At 38.9% G+C, this 21,005-nt stretch overlaps 1 protein-coding gene across 1 annotated transcript in view; it reads right to left on the minus strand.

Moving 5' to 3' along the window:
- Positions 1 to 21,005, minus strand: part of MYO18B (myosin XVIIIB) — a 1,229,288-nt gene that overhangs the window by 251,347 nt on the left and 956,936 nt on the right. Inside the window, exon 39 of the mRNA XM_053702090.1 lies at positions 487 to 624. Coding sequence (XP_053558065.1) covers positions 487 to 624 — 138 coding nt within the window. The remainder of the gene's footprint in view (positions 1 to 486; positions 625 to 21,005) is intronic.

Here is a 21,005-nt window from a genome sequence, read left to right on the forward strand (position 1 = left end):
CTTTTGATCCCTTGTGTAAACTTGTATAAGAGCAGACTTAAATGAATAGTTGTGTACTGTCAATGTAATTGTTTACAAATAACTCATTTACCTTTATTTTGTCATGTAAAATAGCTGTTTTCCCTGTTGAAACCTCCAGCTATGCTAAAACTTGTAATACTGTAGTAATGACTATACAAAAGCTAAGTAAACAAGAGGCATCATAAGAAATCAACCTCCAAGTGGATGATGGTACGGAGCCCAGTCCTTTTTAAAGGATGTACCTGCATGAGCTTTAAACACAATAAACTCTTATCTGCTGCTTGTCTGAATACACTGTCCCTTTAAAAATGCTGAGCATTTTTCAGTGTCCCCTGTGTGTCATTGAATGAGAAAATAATATATTGAAACAATGAGTCTTTTAGAAACTATATAAATAAGTTCCTAATTTGAACATCCAAGATCTACAGAAACAGTCATTTACACAATCAAAATGCAGACACTTACCTCAAACCTCTTAATCTGAGCTTTCTGAAACTCCAGCTTGTTTTCTAGATCACAAATCACTGCCTCTTGGCGGCTCACAATTGAACGCTCTACCATGGACTGTTCCAAAAAGTCAATGCGGCTTTGTGCTACCCGCAGCTGTTTAAACCCAAAAATACATTAATAAGTTAATGAATATAGACAACTTGGGAAATTACTTTTTAAAGTCAGTCCTACCGACTGCTTGTCTCTGCTTTGGTGTTTCTGACACAATATGACTAAAAAATATACACACTACAGACCCAATATTTTCCAAATTCATTAATTTCAATGATAAATTTACACTTATTGCAATAAAGAAAATAAAGTAATTTTGAAAGCTTAAAGGTTAACGTGTAATATTTATGAAAGTTACTTAGTAACAAAATGTAAATGTGCATCAGTACATTTCAGCTTTGAGTAGAAGAGTTTTTTGTAATACACATTTATATTAGCAAACATGCTTCTAGTAAAAGCTATCACAGAGGGGGCATGTACAGTATTATGTGGGCGACGGAGTAAAGTGAGTCACTGCCAAAGCTATGCTGGATATACCAGCAGTAACCAACCTTTTCACCTTGGGGTAGACTCTTTCTTTGTTTCTTTTTTGAGACAGGGCTAATAAACAACATTTAGTTAAAGGGACATTAACCTCAAATTGTAAAAGAATATTATACTCAAAATGTTTGTAGCATGTACATGAAAAAGCAGCAGTTATATATTGTGTGCATGAAAAAGGGTAAAAGTTATATATTGTGTGCATGAAACTAACAGAAAGAGCAGCTGATACCTAGGTATGCTTTGAGCTATTGTTGACAGGGACAACTCCAGCAGCACAGAATCCTCTTTTATAGCTGGAACACAGTACATGCTTGAGTATCATGCCCTTTAATTTCACATAAAGGGGCGGATTTAATAATAGGCAGGTGCTGCTTTATCCGACCCTGTAGTTTCCGGTTTGCCGGAAACGACAGTTAAGAAGTCGTAAGATCGATGCTCCCTAACTTGTCTGCCACCTTTTAGGTGGCGGACTGAAATCATACCAATCCGATACAGATGATTGACACCCCTGCTAGCGGCCGTTTGCCCGCGAATGTGCAGGGAGCGGCATTGCACAAGCATTTCACAAGAAATGCTGGTGCAATTTAAATGCCGACAGCGTATGCTGTTGGCATTTAACAATTTCGGGCGGACATGGTTCACTATAATGAATCATGTCCGCCCGACATTTGGTAAATTGACCCCTATATATTTAATTATGTATAATAGATAAAACTTGTTAAATGTAAAACTTAATGGGCCATTGTAGTAAAAATGTCATGCTTTAACTCATTAGAGCATGTTATTTTAAGACAAGGGCCCCTGAACCTTTAAGTCTATATTATATGCTTTAACAAATTAGAGAATGAAATTTATCAACCATAACTGCCCTTTAAAGGGACTGTCTACATCAGAATATTTATTGTTTTAAAAGATAGATAATCCCTTTATAACCCATTCCCTAGATTTGCATAATCAACACAGTTATATTAATACACCTTTAACCTTTGTGATTATCTTGTATCTAAGTCTCTGCAAACTGCCCCCTTATTTCAGTTCTTTTGACAGACTTGCATTTTAGCCAATCAGTGCTGGCTCCTAGGAACTCCATGTGCATGAGCACAATGTTATCTATATGAAACATGTGAACTAACACCCTCTAGTGGTGCAAATATGTCAAAATGCCCTGAGCTAACAGGCGGCCTTCAAGGGCTTAGAAATTAGCATATGAACCTCCTAGGTTTAGATTTCAACTAAGAATACCAAGGGAACAAAGCAAAATTGGTGATTGAAGTAAATTGAAAAATTGTTTAAAATGACATGCCCTATCTGAATAGTGAATGTTTTGTTTTGGACTAAACTGTCCCTTTAACTGTGTTCCTCCCATTGGTTCAAGCCAGGCTGCCACATGCTGCATACATTTATTGCTTGAATACTGCAGACTTGCTTATTTCTGCTCCTAACTAGTCACAGTATATTTATAAACAATACTGAAAAGCCTCTTCAAGGGATGTTTCCCTGGAATGCAAAGCATAACACATTTTTGCTAACAAAATTACAATTTGAATTTCTTTAATTTGTAGGCAGATCTTTTGCAACACAGTCCTTAAATTCTGATATATACTATGCAAATATATAACAAGTGGGTTTCATAATAAATACTTGGGGGTCATATTTTGGCCCTGGGCTTTAGGTTAAAGGGACAGTCTAGCCAAAATTAAACTTTCATGATTCAGGTAGGGCATGCAATTTTAAACAACTTTCCAATTGACTTTTATCATTAAATTTGCTTTGTTCCCTTGGTGGTATTTTTGAAAAGCTAAGCCTAGCTAGGCACAAACTGATTTCTAAACCGTTGAAAACCGCCCCTTAGCTCAGAGCATTTTGAAAAAATTTTTACAGTTAGAGAGTACTAGTTCATGTGTGTTATATAGATAACATTGTGCTCACTCCCGTGGAGTTATTTAGGAGTCTGCACTGATTGACTAAACTGCATGACTGTCAAAAGCACTGAGATAAGGGGGCAGTCTGCAGAGGCTTAGATACAAGGTAATCACAGAGGTAAAACATATATTAATATAACAGTGTTGGTTATACAAAACTGGGGAATGGGTAATAAAGGAATTATGTATCTTTTTAAACAACAAAAATTCTTGTGTATACTGTCCCTTTAAGTAAACCTGAGAAGAAAACAAATCTTTACACAAGAAAATGATTTACATAAATCCCTTAAGTATCTCAACCTAATTTCCTCTGTATTTATTCCCCATCTTCATGCTAAATTAAGAAGTAATATTTTATTAGCAAGTTCAGAAATGACACAAAAGAGCACTATTTGGATGCCTGCTGTTCTCACTATGAACAATATACTTAATTCAGGGAGGAAGGAATTGAAAGTACCAGAATAAATTATTTGCCATTCAACATCTAACCTGTTATTCTAGTGACCTGTGATTAAAATTGCAGGTTGCGCTGATTACTACATAATGACGCCACAGTGTACCAGCAATCAGGTGAATGACAGCGAAGGGAAACAGACATTTGTATTAAAATCACACTCTCTTTCATCAGCATGAAAGCTATCAGAGTTGCAATGTTCCAAAGTACGACCATGCTGAGCATTACTACTTCACTGATATTTATAGCACAAAAATACTTTATACAACACCGTATCACAAAACTACAACAGCCCAGGGATTGTTACCATAGTAACGGATTAGAGTGAATTTTGAATATGTTGAGCAATAAGGTGGCCTAATGATGTAATGATTCTTATCTATAAGTATTAAAGATTATTTTTTTTTTTTTTATTTTCAAAAGAGCTTTATTAAAGTCAGTAAGACATACAAATCATTAAGCGGTTGTACATGATATAAATCGATAAAGTTACAGGATAGCATAACTCAGACATCTGTTCATGTAATGATAATTAGAAACCAAAACATCCATTTCTTTCCTTGTTTTGAGAGATAGCTAAAGTAATGGTAACATATCTTAAATGATACATACAAACCCGCAGAGTATTTATCATAGAGCTGACTATAGCTATACATCAAAAACAATAGCTCTCTTTCATTGGCCCCCTGTAACTAAAATGTAGGCCTCTCTTGGGCCTGTATCCATGCAAAAATGATATTCGGGGCTATTAACAGACTTGTGATAGGTAGGAGAATCTACAATTTACCGCCTTGCACCATATTTAAAGACATCATAAATCTGATTGTTTCTATCACATGTTTATAAAGGTGCAACGGTCAGGACTGGATGCTTTGTTAGCATTTAACTCACTATACTAAAACAAAAATTAAAAGAAAGAGAACAATTAACCAATCTCATGGTCTAACTAGAGAAATGCATAACAAATTTGAAAACAGTGCATCTGCTCATAACTAATATCCCAGCCAACCTAACCCACCTTATTAAGCCTGAGTGGTTATCCATATACACTTTCAATTGGTTGTGGTGTAATATTAACTATGAAACTATTCAAAGAGTTTTATTTTGGGTATAACACAATTTGATGAAATTGATTAATGTTATGAACACCCGGCAGCAGTCCCGGCCGTAGACCACCAGAGGGGTGTTGATATTGCTATACCTTATTTTACACCTTTTCTTACCGATATCTGAGACCGCGTCTGCATCAATATCCCTTTTTCAATTACATATGTGTGTCCCCCCCGGGGCCCCCCCTAAACCCCATAGGAAACACTTTTAGGTGTTGAAGGGCATGAATACATTCGCTATACCTCCATAGTGTCAAAAGCGCAAAGTTTTCCATAAAGGCTCACTACTAGCGTGCTACAGAGTGCTGCAAATAGTCTGCTGGGATAACAAATATAAATGATACACCTAACATTATCACTTAATTATAAACATAGGGAAACAAGTTTAAAACCCACTCAAACCAACAATATACAACTGCTTTAACGATACCACTGATTTATCAAGCTGGCCTTAATTTGTCCCAGTATTTGTGCATTATAGACTGTCTGTTAGAGGCTTTTCTTCCAGAGTTGCAAAACATGTCCATCTGCCAAATTTGAGCCGCATCCGTGAGAGGCAAGAAGTTGTCAGTGTATGCTACGGACCTGGGTTTGCCTCCATTTCCCTGTTGGAGGAGTGCTTCGAATTCATGCCGCGGGACAGCTTGACCACGGGAACTGAGCTTCTTGGTTTGGTTAGCAGCTATTATCCAGTTTGTGCCGACGCCATCACTGTCCTTATACGTTGTGTCAGCCCTGAGAGGGACTCTACGCACAGGACTCCCCTGTAGCTGATCAGTCATTTGTAGTTTATTAGTTTGTCGGGGCATCTTTTTTCGGTATGACCTCAGGGAAGACGACACAGTTCTCACTATTATTTCCTTATTGCTTTGTAGAGGGGAAACCGCGGGAGCGCCCTTGGCCGCAGCTCCGACCTCCACAGCCTTGTCTTCTTTAGCTTTTGCTCTGCTCCCTAAGTCGAAGTATGCCAAGTGTGATTGTGTGAAAAAGTCCCAAGGAGCTCTATGCATTAAGTCCATAAAGCAATGCTCCAGTCTCATCATAATGGCGTCGATGCGTTTCTCATAAGTAGTTTCCACTGTGGCAGCCATATTTGCTACGCAGTATTAGATTTCTTTGTAGACTCGAAATTTCTTTTCTCTAGGTCTCTTTGCTTGTTCAAAGAAGCTGAATAGGAGTGAGAGAGTAATATTTGATCTCCAGCCCTGACAATGACCCTCGGGAAACCGAGGGGGGTAGCGCTGCCTGTCCTGAGCCGCCACTCCAGGCTTTACTGTCCGTTCCTATGTTCCGGCGTCACAAATACAGAGAACTATCCGGTTTTCTTCAAACAGACCACTGCATCAACAGTGCCAATCGTATTGTGCTGTAAGTCGCTGTAAAAAGTACCCCAAACTGGCGGGTTATTAGGCAATCGGCTGGAGCATTAAGAAAGTGCGACCGTTCCCAGTCGCTGCTTGGACACGCCCCCCCATTAAAGATTATTTTTAACCAGAACAGTAATCGTTAATAAGTCAATAAAGCCAAGGTAGTCACTTTGTTTTGTAACCTTATGAATACAAATTATTATGTTAACCATGGGCTTCATTCTATTTAATGGGAGTTTCCTGGAAAAGAATATCACATGGGATAATCACATTTGAATTCATTTCATAATGTCCACCAGCTCTGCAATAACTCATTTAATTTACATTTATTCAATGATTCTTGAACAAAGAGGAAGGAAAGAGAACAAGGGCACATGCAGAGCACTCACTCACTTGAAAATATGTAGCAGTGAGGGACTATCTCACAGGTTATATTAAAATTTTACGTTTATTCCAACAACCATAAAAACTATCAGAAAAAATATAAGTAATGATAAAATAATAACATTCCAAAATGGAAGGAGAATCTAAACAGCATAAAGAATGAAATAATATACTATTAGAGTGGTACCATAGATGCAGTCATGGAGCAATAAGCATTGGTTGTCCCATTGTGTGTGCAGTGCCTAAAGAGGACACAGTCCCTTACAAAAATTAACTACTATTTAGCAGTGTACACACACTTACTAAAACTGGCTGGGCCCCTGCATCCATATATTGCAGAAATAATCTCTGATATCAAAAAGGCTCAACTCAATCAAATAAGCATGCTGTTAAGATTCAAGGAAAGGCGTTTCATGCTTCATTGTCCTGGTATCCTTTGTAAAGCATACCTAGGTAGGGTAAGGAGCAGCAATGCACTACTGGGGCTAGCAGCTGATTGGTGGTTCAACAAAGGATACAAAGAGAACAAATACAATTTAATAAAAGGTGTACATTGGAAAGTTGTTCAAATGTGTATGCTCTATTTGAATCATGAAAGAAAATGTATGGGTTGTATGTCCCTTTAAGTTATATAAAGCCAACATATTATGAAGTTTTCATATGTAATTAATTTTAATTAATTAATTAATTAATTAAAGGGACATAAAAATGCAAAAAAAACTCTAGTGTTAAAGCAGCAAATGATTATTACACTATTGCTTGCATATGACTATATTGCCAGGTTGTGTTGTAAAATATCTCTGGCAATTGTGCTTGTTCCACTCCCCACCAAACAGGTTGAAGTGCCTCCATCATACTTAAATATGATGAGCTTAGTGACCCTGAAACATGCTACACAGTGATTGGTTAGATCAGAGCCCAAACATTCCACTAGGCTTTAAGGAGTATATTTTTTAACTGCTCATCATTTATAAATTGGCAAAGCTAAATCATTTTAAACATTCCTTCTGCAATGATGTGCTGAATTAATGATATATACTAAGTATATATCAATTTGATGTTAAAGTCCTTTTAATAACAGATAACTACAAGAGGAGAAGGAACGGGACCTAAATAAGAGGCAAAGGGAGGACAGCACAGTAGAGGGAAAATATTGCAGTACAAAATAATAGTACCTAGACTGGCAGTGTCTTATCCAAAAGCAATCGCATTTTTTTTTTTTTTAAATTCAATGTGGAACTTAAGTTATGTCCAGAAGGGAGCAGTTGGATTACTTTCCCTGCTCATCTATTGAACCAGCCTCTAAAATGTACCTGATGTGTTTGCAATGCAGTATCCTCTAAATTATTAGTAAGCCTACATCTGTACGTAGCCTCTGGCACAGTTGTGCTCAACCTTTTTTATGCCAGGTACCAGCTGGCTACCTTCTGAGAATGACGTGGGTCTGCTCTGAACAGAAGGTGGCATTTTCATTTTGTTATGTACCTTTTAAATAAATTACGTGTTTACTGCAAGCAGCAACTTACATATAGCTCTGCTTTGTACATTTACATTTAAATTTCCTCATGGTACATTCTTTTACGGATCTTAAACATATAAAGATATATATATATATGTATATATCAAACATAAGATTTTTTTTTGTATCAACCCCTTCACTACAGGAACTTTCAGAGAAAAACTTGTCCAAAATACCAGAGAATTTTTAGCATTTTTGCTATCACTCAATTTAAAAAGAAATAGAGCCTTATTTGTTTATTTAGCTGTCAAAACTACACACATATATATATATATATATATATATATATATATATATATATATATATATATAAAGAGTAGACAACCTAAAGTATTGATCTAGGTCCATTTTGGTATATTTCATGCAACTATTTCACCGTCAAATGAAATCAAATAAAGAAATTAGCGGCTAGATTACGAGTTTTGCGGTAAGTTGAAAAAGCAGTGTTAACAGGTCCTAACACTGCTTTTTCACTACCGCTGGTATTACGAATCTTACAGGTTTAGGTGCACCGCACACTTTTTTGGCCTTACCGCAAACCGACTTATGTAAAGGAGGAGGCCAAAAAGTGAGCGGTACAGCCTATACCGACAAGATTCGTTCCGCATTCTAAAGTCAGTAGTTATGAGTTTTACACTACAATGCTGTAGTATAAAACTCATAACTAAAGTGCTAAAAAGTACACTAACACCCATAAACTACCTATTAACCCCTAAACCGAGGCCCTCCCGCATCGCAAACACTAAAATAAATTTATTAACCCCTAATCTTCCGCTCCGGACAACGCCGCCACAAGAATAAACATATTAACCCCTAAACTGCTGCACTCCTGCCTCGCAAATACTAGTTAAATATAATTAACCCCTAATCTGACACCCCTAACATCGCCGCCACCTACATTATACTTATTAACCCCTAATCTTCCGCTCCGGACATCGCCGCAACCTACATTATATTTATTAACCACTTATCTGCTGCCCCCAACATCATCGCCACCTACCTACATTTATTAACCCCTAATATGCTTTCCCCAATGTCGCCGCCACTATTCTAAAATTATTAACCCTTTAAACAGAAGTCTAACCCTAACACCCCCTAATATAAATATAATTTAAATAAATCTAAATAAAATTCCTATCATTAACTAAATTATTCCTATTTAAAACTAAATACTTACCTGTAAAATAAACCCTAAGCTAGCTACAATATAACTAATAGTTACATTGCAGCTAGCTTAGGTTTTATTTTTATTTTACAAGCAAGTTTGTATTTATTTTAACTAGGTAGAATAGTTACTAAATAGTTATTAACTATTTAATAACTAGCTAGCTAAAATAAATACAAATTTACCTGTAAAATAAAACCTAACCTGTTACACTAACACCTAACACTACACTACAATTAAATAACTTACCTAAATTAATTACAATTAAATAAATTAAATTAGCTAAATCACAAAAAAAAACACAAAATTACAGAAAATAAAAAACAAATTACAAGATCTTTAAACTAATTACACCTAATCTAATAGCACTATCAAAATAAAAAAGCCCTCCAAAATAAAAAAAAAACTAGCCTAAACTAAACTACCAATAGACCTTAAAAGGGCCTTTTGCGGGGCATTGCCCCAAAGAAATCAGCTCTTTTACCTGAAACAAAATAATACAAACAACCCCCCCCCAACAGTAAAACCCACCACCCACACAACCAACCCCCCAAATAAAAGCCTAACTAAAAAACCTAAGCTTCCCATTGCCCTGAAATGGGCATTTGGATGGGCATTGTCCTTAAAGTTGAGCTTGCATTCTATTGGCTGATTGGAACAGCCAATAGAATGCCAGCTCAATCCTATTGGCTGATTGCATCAGTCAATAGGATTTTTTCGACCTTAATTCCGATTGGCTGATAGAATTCTATCAGCCAATCGGAATCTAAGGGACGCCATCTTGGATGACGTCACTTAAAGAGATATTCATTCCGAAGAAGACGTCTTTTGAAGAGGTTGCTCTATGCCGGATGTCTTGAAGATGGAGCCGCACCGCGTCGGAAGGATGAAGATAGAAGATGCCGTCTGGATGAAGACTTCTGCCCGTCTGGAGGACCACTTCTGCCGGCTTTGTTAAGGACATCTTGCCGCTTGGATGAAGACTTCTCCCGGTAAGCGAATCTTCGGGGGTTAGTGTTAGGATTGTTTAAGGGTGTATTGGGTGGGTTTATTTTTTAGGTTAGGGCTTTGGGCTGCAATAGAGCTAAATGCCCTTTTAAGGGCAATGCCCATCCAAATGCCCTTTTCAGGGCAATGGGGAGATTATATTTTTTAAATTAGGCTTTTATTTGGGGGGTTGGTTTTGTGGGTGGTGGGTTTTACTGTTGGGGGGGTTGTTTGTATTTTTTTTCAGGTAAAAGAGTTGATTTCTTTGGGGTAATGCCCCGCAAAAGGACCTTTGAAGGGCTATTGGTAGTTTAGTTTAAACTAGGGTTTTTTATTTTGGGAGGGGCTTTTTATTTTGATAGGGCTATTAGATTAGGTGTAATTAGTTTAAAGATCTTGTAATTTGTTTTTTATTTTCTGTAATTTAGTGGGTTTTAGTTTAATTTAATTTAAATTATTTAATTGTATTTAATTTAGGTAAGTTATTTGATTGTAGTGTAGTGTTAGGTGTTAGTGTAATTTAGTTTAGGTTTTATTTTACAGGTAAATTTATATTTATTTTAGCTAGGTAGTTATTAAATAGTTAATAACTATTTAGTAACTATTCTACCTAGTTAAAATAAATACAAACTTGCCTGTAAAATAAAAATAAACCCTAAGGTAGCTACAATGTAACTATTAGTTATATTGTAGCTAGTTTAGGGTTTATTTTATAGGTAAGTATTTAGTTTTAAATAGGAATAATTTAGTTAATGATAGTAATTTTATTTAGATTTATTTAAATTATATTTAAGTTAGGGGGTGTTAGGGTTAGACTTAGGTTTAGGGGTTAATAAATTTAGAATAGTTGCGGCGACGTTGGGGGCGGCAGATTAGGGATTAATAAATGTAGGTAGGTTGCGGCGACATTGGGGGAGGGAGATTAGGGGTTAATAAATATAATGTAGGTATCGGCGATGTTGGGGGCAGCAGATTAGGGGTTAATAAATATAATGTTGGTGGCGGAGTGGCAGATTAGGGGTTAATAAGTATAATGTAGGTGTCGGCAAAGTCAGGGGCAGCAGATTAGGGGTTAATAAGTGTAAGATTAGGGGTGTTTAGACTCGGGTTCATGTTAGGGTGTTAGGTGTAAACATAACTTTAGTTTCCCCATAGGTATCAATGGGGCTGCGTTAATGAGATTTACGCTGCTTTTTTGCAGGTGTTAGACTTTTTCTCAGCCGGCTCTCCCCATTGATGTCTATGGGGAAATCGTGCATGAGCACGTATAACCAGCTCACCGCTGACTTAAGCAGCGCTGGTATTGGAGTGTGGTATGGAGCACAATTTTGCTCAACGCTCACTTCTTGTCTTTTAACGCAAGGTTTATAAAAACCCGTAATACCAGCTCTGTAGGTAAGTGAGCGGTGAGAAAAAACTGCACGTTAGCATCGCACAGCTCATAACGCAAAACTTGTAATCTGGCCGTAGGTTTCTCACTGAAAGTATTTACATACTGCTTGTGCAATCATGGCACAAATGGTTGTAAAAGCTTCTCTGAGATCCCCTTTGTTCAGAAATACTAGACATTTATGACTTTGCCATTGCTTTTTGGTAATTAGAAGGCCGCTAATTGCAGCTGTGCACCACACTTCTATTATTCCTGGTAGTGAATGGGTTAATTAGGTTGCTTGTAAGATTACTTTTAGCTTTAGTGTAGAGATTACTCTCCCACCTGACACTTCAAACCTCCTGTCCATACCTGATCCCCCAAACAGCTCTCTAACCCTCTCCCCTCTAACTATTGAAGCCATCTTAGGTACTGGCAGCTGTCTGGGCCTTGCTCTTTTCTCATTTTAACTTTGTGGTCTCTTATCTTCCTGAGAGCAAAAATAAGAATGCGGATGCCCTTTCCTGTCAGTTTCCTCACTCAAGTGATCACTCTGAAGCTCCTATTGAACACACCATACCTCTCTCCTGTGTGGTTGCTCAATTGAATACCACCCTTCTTCAAAAACTGCCTTCTGCCCAAGAATGATTGTGTCTTTTTCTCCTGCATGTGGTACGACTTCATGGCATTCTTGCAAATATTGTTTCCGACAGAGGTCCACAATTCATTTCTACCTTTTGGAGAGCCTTTTGTAAATTGATTGGAACCACTGTTTCCTTGTCTTCTGGCTACAATCCTCAGACTAATGGACTAACAGAGAGTGAATCAGGATCTTGAGGTTTATCTTAGAGCCTTTGTCAACGCTCTCCATACCAACTGGTCCGAGTTGCTACCCCTAGCTGAGCTGGCAAGAAACACTCATTGGCGCTCTTCTCTTTCATGTTCTCCATTTCAATCCACAGCAGGGTATCAACCTCGTGTCTTCCCTCTTTCTGCTCAGTCCACTGGGGTTCCTGCTGCAGACCGACACGTTACTGAAATCACCACTCATTGGCAACATATTTGCTGTCAGCTACGTTCTGCTGTCTCTAAATATAAAAAGTTTTCTGATCGTCATAGAGCTTCTGTACGTGCCATCTCAACAGGTGATCGTGTTTGGGTCTCTACTCGACATATTCGTCTACGTCAACCCTGTCACAAATTGGGGCCCAGGTTTATTTGTCCTTACAAAGTCCTGAAAAGACTGTCTCCTGTTGCCTACAAAGTAGCCTTGCCCAAAACCCTGCACATACACCCAGTCTTCTATATCTTACTACTCAAGCCTTACATCAAGAATAGATATACCAAGCTCTGAGCTCCTCCTCCTCTGCTCCTGGTCTGTGGTGACCCTGAATATGAGGTTGCTAAGATCCTGGACTCCAGATACAGGCACAGACAACTGCAATACCTGGTACATTGGAAGGGTTACTCTGTGGCGGATTGTTCCTGGGTTCCTGCCTGTGATGTGCATGCTCCATCTTTGGTATCCAGATTCCATGCTGCTCATCCTTTGAGGCCGACTATGGTTCCCGAAGGGAAGCCTTGAGAGGGGGGCTATGTCGTGCCGCGCCGCTCTAGCCGTTGCTAGGGACGCGGCACCTGCTGTTCTGCTCATTGCCTAGGGGGAGTCGGCTCCTCTCTGCGTGCGGCAGTGACGTCATTGCCACACGCTTTTCCTGTTCTGAAGCTGGTCGGATCTCCTGTGGCGCGAACCCTACGCCTATGTAAGTAACTCACTTGCTACCTATCACTGCCCAAGTATAGGTGTTGCTTACTGTTCTACTGGGTGTTCTTTATTCTTATGCTGAACTGTTATATTATTGCTGATCTTTGCTTGTGTGACCACTCTGCCTGTTTACCCCTTAATTGCTGGATTGATATACTGCTGCTGAACTCTGCTTGTCTGACCACTCTGCCTGTTTACCCCTTAACTGCTGGATTGATATACTGCTGCTGAACTTTGCTTGTCTGACCTCTCTGCCTGTGTACCCTTTAACTGCTGGATTGATATACTGCTGCTGAACTCTCCTTGTCTGACCACTCTGCCTGTTTAACCCCTTTTGCTCTGGATTGCCTTACTGTTGCCAAACCCTGCCTGCCTGACTATTCTAGTGGTTTGCCTCTGGACTGCCTTGCTATTGCCAGGTCCTGCCTATCTGACCTTTTTGGTGGTTTGCCCCTGAACTGCCTTTCTCTGGTTTCCTGCCTGTTGCCGCCGAGGACTGTCCTGCCTGTCATCTTACAAACCTTTTCTGCTCTGTTATATTCCCTATCTTTCCGGCTCGATTCCGGGATAACAAGACTACTGGCTGAGTTCGGTCTGATAGCGGAGTATCCCATGAGCATTACACAATGAGCAAAGTACTGCAAGATGTGTATATATATATATATATATATATATATATATATATATATATATTACATAGCGGGTGGCCCAGCACTCCTTCCACACGGGTGTAATCACGTCCCGGGTGCTATCCTCAAAAGCTATGTAGAAATGTCCAAATGTAGAAGGGCACTCACAGGAATTTATAAAGCAACAAACAGTGTATCTTTTTATTTCCAAATTATTTGTACATTATTTGTACAAATAACTTGGAAATAAAAAATTTACAGTGTTTGTTGCTTTATAAATTCCTGTGAGTGCCCTCCTACATTTGGACATTTTTATATATATATATATATATATATATATATATATATATATATATATTTTATATTTTTTTTTTTTTTGGGGGGGGGGTAAAGGGGTTAACTGTTTGTTTTTTGTATGTAAATATGTAATATAGTAACATAGTAGATGAGGTTGAAAGAAGACAGAAGTCCATCATGTTCAACCTATACAGATCCTAACCAGATTTACACTAAAGAAGCTGACAATGGAACTTACATTAAACAATTAGAAAGCTGACCCGTTTAACGCAAGCAATCATATCCTTGAATTCTGTTTTTAGCCAGAGGGATTATATCTAAGCCTTTAAATAATATTATTATTGTAGGTTCAATATTTATTTTTCCAGTGCTGGAATAAAATGAATCCATGTGTGCATAAATACATAATAAAAAAATGAGATGTTTGCAAATATTCTTTCAAGTGTAGTTTTCTACCTTTATGTCAGTAGTAAAAACATAAGCATATACCTCAATGTATACATTATATTTATTATTGAGGATGTACTGTGCATGGTTCATGTGTATGTGCAGTTGTGTTACAGAGTTGTTTAACCTTTAATGATCATCAGAAAAATATGTCCAAGTGCAACATTTGCAACTACACAGTTAGTGCCTTTTACAGAGATGGATCAATAATTCATCTCTGAGAACATCAATAATGTTTCATGTCCAGGTTATAGACAGTAATAGGAATGGATTCCTGACATTATTTATGCTAGTTAAAGTGACAGCGTTCTCAAACATTTTCTATTATACACATGAAAGAGCAATAGTTAAAAATACAGAATAGATGTTTGACTGTAGAAAAGGTTTTAAAATTGAAGCTGAAACTTATAAAGCTTTGTAAGTCATGGACTTCCTACTAATGCTCACTGGATGGTCAGAACAGCTACCACCATTCTATAAGTTAAATTGGACCTCTACAAACCTGATAACATAACATATCTTTACATGGTATTTTAAATAAATGGACATGTTACTAAAAATGTTAATCAAATGCTTCCACACAGGTGGAAAAAGTCCAGCAGTGAATGGACCGAGAAAGTGAAGTTTAAAAGGTGCCTTTATTAGATATACATTAAAAATACTGTGAATAGTCACAGAGAATCAAAAGCAATATCACAGCCTTAAGCAAGTGGGCCTAATAGCCCAATATCATACGCTCCATACGGTCCATTCACTGCTGGACTTTTTCCACCTGTGTGGAAACATTTGATCTGCAATACTGTTTGGTGGTTTGTCCTGGCACTATACCAGCAGCTCCACAAACACTCCCTCTTACCGGACGCTCACCAAAGTGTTTATACGACTGGGGGAACAACCTCCTAACAACTATATGTCTGTGATTTACAAGCATTTCAAGCGCTGGTATTGCTGAAAAAGGGAAACTCAGCCCCTGCATTACAAGAAGAAGGGTGAGTGAGTGCTTTGTTAAAATTTTCTCTGTATATTTGAACTTCCTATACTATACTACAGATTATTTTTCCACATATACATTTTGTGGAACTTCTCTACACGAATATAATTATTCTTGGTGTGATATACAAGGTTTACAGCCGCTATTGGAAGATTTATTCATATACACATTACTATATCTGTATAACCGTTGAAGAGACATCGCACCTTGATTTGATGGGAGTTTTTCAATATACTATTTAATCCCTTCAGGTTTGCATATGATACAGATGCAAATTTAGGGATACTGTTCAGTTCTTTTTTCTTTACTAAAAATGTTAATACTTATTAAAGAGCAGCATTTAAACATTCTGAGTTTTGCCAAAAATGTTTTAAATAAAAGCTATGGCCCTTATTTATTAAGTGCAGGTTCACTCATGAAAACAAAAGTTAAGAATTGCCAGTCGTACCCCACTAATTCGTCCAGGGTGACTGACAAGCTATGCTCTTTTGCAATTGGTTGAGTAAGAGTAGTGGGTGGGGTTGCACAAGCAAATGCTCATGCAATTTTAAATTCTGTCAGCTATTCCAGATGCCACAATGGTGTGCATACTCTTTCTGAGAAACTTGTCTGCATGGAGTTTGATAAATATGAGCCTATATCTCAGCACTGCATGCTAATGATAGGTGACTCATACATACTTTCTGCTAATACCCATTTATCAGCCAGTGATAATTAGTGGGTAGTACTCAGATGATATTGCTGTATTCATTTTAGTTTAGACTTTGGGTTCCTTATAATAAGTTGGGTAAACAACTTGACAGTCCCTGGGTTACTTCTGCTTCCTAAACTGTCCACCACCACAAAGTATATTATAATTTGCATGACATGGGGACATGTAAGATGCATTCACTTTAGGCTGGGTGTTGAACATTTTGAAAATATAAAAATGTATACTCCCACAGCACCATGGAATTTTTCAAAGCTATATTGGAACATACAGGCCAGGCCATCAAAGGAAATGTTTCGGATTCAATCACCCTTAATCATGCATGATTAAGGGTGATTGAACCGAAACCTTGGCTGTGATGGCCGGGACCTGTATGTTCCATTATAGCTTTGAAAAATGCCATGGTGCTGTGGGAGTATATAGTTTTACATTTGATTCCTGTGGGGTGTATGCAGTTACCCTGTTTCAGACGTGCACATGTGACAGGAGTTGTTAAGGTGCTGTATATATCTATGTGAACACAATATGTACATTATGTGAATAGCAATGCATTTAGAAATATAATTTAAAAAAACTGACTCATTTCTTATTGCATGCTATGTAAATGGAATCCTGCAGTGTTAGTGAGTTGGTTAAACATGGAGTTTCTGAGCTGTATTTACAATTTTTTAAACAACAGTTTCCCACCCTTCAGCCAGGAAACAAAATGGATGTTTCACCTGGTAGTTCCGAGGATGGCTTGAATATCCTTTGTAGTCTTAAAATCTTTTTTTATTTTATTACTACATAGACAAAATGTGATTTACAGGTACAATAGTAACATTTTAGCGTCTGAATATTTTGCATGTGTGATATAGACTATAAAGGAAACTGAACCTTTAGATTTATCTGTACATTTTTGCCCCCTTTACATGTAATTTAATAGAATTAGAGCTGGAAATGCGCACTGAAGACTTCTTAAGGCTACTCCTGCTATATACTTGTTCATAATTGGCTTTAGCACATAGCAACTGCAAAACAGCACATTTTATACTAACATAATGACCATGGCCATCCTTATTGTCTACAGACAGGACAAATAATTCACTCAAAGGGCTCCATGTACTAAGCCGTCAATTCATCCGTCATTGTAGACGCGGATAAACTCGCCGTTACTCGCCGCGGGCGAAATGGTGTCCGCTGTCGCTATGTACTAATATTCCCCCAATAAATAGACAAGTCTAGCCCGCCGCGAGCAGTTGCGGATTGTTGATAAATTTGACGCCTCGCTCGCCGCGACTAAGCTGATGGTACTTAACTTTCAGTTGAATTGTCTGGCCAATTATTAACACGTGACATGCAAGGTGTCACGAACATCATAGTAGTCGCGGGAATAGAATTTTGCTCCTATAAAAGTTCAACTTATCTAAACAACTTTATTATTGTTCAAAATTTTTTGAAGAGTGATAACAGAGCGTTATTTTTGTAAAATTTATTTACAATTTGGATATGGCTTCATCTGGATCTGATAATATATAAATATTAATATAAAAATAATTATAAAGATTGACAACTAACAATACAAATTTAAATAGATTACTCTTTAATTACAGTCGACAAATTGGGCGCAATTTATGTACATGGAAATGAGAGACAAATTAGACGCCAGTTATGCTGTAAGTACAATGCTGATATTACTGCCTTTTATATATGTCTAGACTGGCGTCTAGATTGACTTTCCTATTGTTTTGTACCTTGCCCGCCACCTAAAAGGTGGCGAGGCAAAAATAGCGAGGTGGGAGCGGAAATTGTAGCGAGCGGACAAATAGATTTTTTAGTACATTCGTTTTTTGGCGAGTTGGTGGTCAAATGTGTCTAATTACAGTGAAAAATGGAGCGGTAGCGAGGTTTGGCGGATAAGTACGCTCGCAATTTTAAAGATGCGAGTTTTAACATAATTGACGGCTTTGTACATATCAGTTTGCGAGTTTTGACGCGAGATTTGTTGCGGGTAGCTCGCTGACTGCTTAGTACATGGAGCCCAAAATAAGGAATATGATGAGTGGAATTTGGCTATTGATAAACAATTGCAGCAAACAAGAAGTTCACTTGTTTTAACTCGTTAAACATACAGATGTATCCTGTAGGTAGTGTGTCTTTAAAAGGACACTAAACCCAATTTTTTTCTTTCTTTCCAGATAGGGAATACCGTTTTAAACAACATTTCAATTTACATATCTAAGTAATCTAATTTGCTTCATTCTTTAGATATCCTTTGCTGAAGAAATATCAATGCACATGGGTGAGACAATCACAGGAGACATCTATGTGCAGCAACCAATCAGCAGCTACTGAATCTAAATATGCTTTTCAGCAAATTATATAAAGAGAATGAAGCAAAATAGATAATAGAAGTAAATTAGACAGTTGTTTAAAATTGTATTCTCTATCTGAATCAAGAAAGAAAACAACTGGGTTTCATGTCCCTTTAAGGTTTTTTTTTTGGCCCTGTAAATATCTCAGGTCTCAACAAAAGCACTATTACAGCATGTCTCACTCCTGGAGGCATCAGGCTAACCCCTTCAAAGGAACATGACAGCTGTTAAGGGGTTAAAAAATGTTAAGACTGGTATGTTAAATAGCAAGACAACATAAATGGCTTGTAATTCCAAGGTGTTTACTGTCCCTTGAAGTAAATTTTAACTATTATTTCCACCCAGCCGCTATTTTACAAACATAACCAATTTTTTAAGGATGGGATCAAAGTATAGAAATAAAGATGCTATCATGGTCACATTTTTCTAAGGGTAATCTAATTATATACAAACTAGTCCTAAAGCCCGTTCACACGGGCCATTTTTTGCAGTACATCGGTTTCACCCCCTGCGCTCTCTCCCTCCCCCTCTCTTTTGCTCTCTCTTTCTCCCTCCCCCCTCTCTTTTGCTCTCTCTCTCCCCCTCTCTTTTGCACTCTCTCCCCCTCTCTTTTGAGCTCTCTCCCCCTCTCTTTTGAGCTCTCTCTCCCCCTCTCTTTTGCGCTCTCACTCCCCCTATCTTTTGCACTCTCTCTCTCCCCCTCTCTTTTGCACTCTCTTTCTCCCCCTCTATTTTACACTCTCTCCCCCCTCTCTCTCCCCTCTCTTTTGCGCTCTCTCTCCCCCCTCTCTTTTGCGCTCTCTCCCCCTCTCTTTTGTGCTCTCTCTCCCCTCTCTTTTGCACTCCCCCTCTCTTTTGCGCTCTCTCCCCCCTCTCTTTTGCGCTCTCTCTCCCCCTCTCTTTTGTGCTCTCCCCCCCTCTCTTTTGCGCTCTCTTTCTCTCCCCCCTCTTTTGCGCTCTCTCTCTCCCCCCTCTCTTTTGGGCTCTCTCTCCCCCCTCTCTTTTGCGCTCTCTCTCCCCAACTCTCTTTTGCGCTCTCCCCACTCTCTTTTGTGCACTCTCCCCCTCTCTTTTTCTGTCTCTCTCCCTCTCTTTATCTCCCTCTTCTGCTCTCTCTCCCCCTCTCTTTTGAGCTCTCTCTATCCCCCCTCTCTTTTGCGCTCTCCCCCCTCTCTTTTGTGCTCTCTCTCCCCCCTCCCTTTTGCGCTCTCTCCCTCTCTGTATCCCCCTCTTCTGCTCTCTCTCCCCCTCTCTTTTGATCTCTCTCTCTCTCCCCTCTCTTTTGCGCTCTCCCCCCTCTGTTTTACGTTCTCTCTCTTTCCCCCCCTCTCTTTTGCGCCCCTCTCTTTTGCGCTCTCTCTCTCCCCCTCTGTTTTGTGCTCTCTCTCTCTCCCCCCTTTCTTTTGCGCTCTCTCTCCCCCCTTTCTTTTGCGCTTTCTCACCCCCCTCTCTTTTGCGCTCTCTCCCCTCTTTTTTGCGCTCTCTCTCTCCCCCCTCTTTTGCGCTCTCTCTCTCCCTCTCTCTTTTGTGCTCTCTCTCCCCCCTCTGTTTTGCGCTCTCTCCCACCCTCTTTTGCACTCTCTCTCTCCTCCTCTCTTTTGCTCTTTCTCTCTCCCCCCTCTCTCTCCCCCCTCTCTCTCTCCCTCCCCCTCTCCCCCCTCTCTCTCTCTCCCTCCCCCTCTCCCTCTCTCCCTCCCCCTCTCTCCCCTCTCTTTTTATCTCTCCCCCCTCTCTATCTCTCTCCCCTTTACCTTGCGAGCGACTGAGCCTGGCCACGCCCCCTTTTGGCCCGGCCACGCCCCATCCACAGGCCTTCACGCCCCCTTTATGTTCGGTCACACCCCCTATCACGCCCGGTCATGACCACCACTGCTGCAGATCAGGTAGGGATCGCAAAGGCCAGGTGTGTTTGTCCTCGTGCTGTCTCTACTGCGCATGACAGCTTCGGACAAACACACTTGGCCTTTTATATAATAGGTTGATCCTAGCAGTTTTGATTCCTGATTTATGCTGAATAATTATTTATGCAAACTGATGCTAATGACCATGACTGGTATATTTTTCCACAAAAGGTGGCACCGCTAATTTTAGCTATTTTACAGCAAAAGTGTGAATGTATTTTGCAATGTTGTTTTATTTTCTTTAAAGGCACAGTAAAGTCAAAATTAAAATGTCATGATTCAGACGGAGCATGCAATTTTAAACAACTTTCCAGTTTACTATTATCAAATCGTCTTTGTTTTCTTGGTATTCTTTGTTGAAAATTATAGGTAGGCTTAGGAGGTGCAGTGCACTACTGGGAGCTGGTTGCTGATCGGTGGCTGCACATATATAACTTATCTCATTGAATAACCTGACTGATCAGATAGCTATCAGTAGTGTATTGCTGCTCCTTCAACAAAGGATACCAAGAGAATGAAGCAAATGTTATGCTAGAAGTTAATTTGAAACTTGTTTATAATTGTATCCTGT

This window comes from Bombina bombina, chromosome 2, assembly GCF_027579735.1.
Source record: "Bombina bombina isolate aBomBom1 chromosome 2, aBomBom1.pri, whole genome shotgun sequence".
NCBI lineage: Eukaryota > Metazoa > Chordata > Amphibia > Anura > Bombinatoridae > Bombina > Bombina bombina.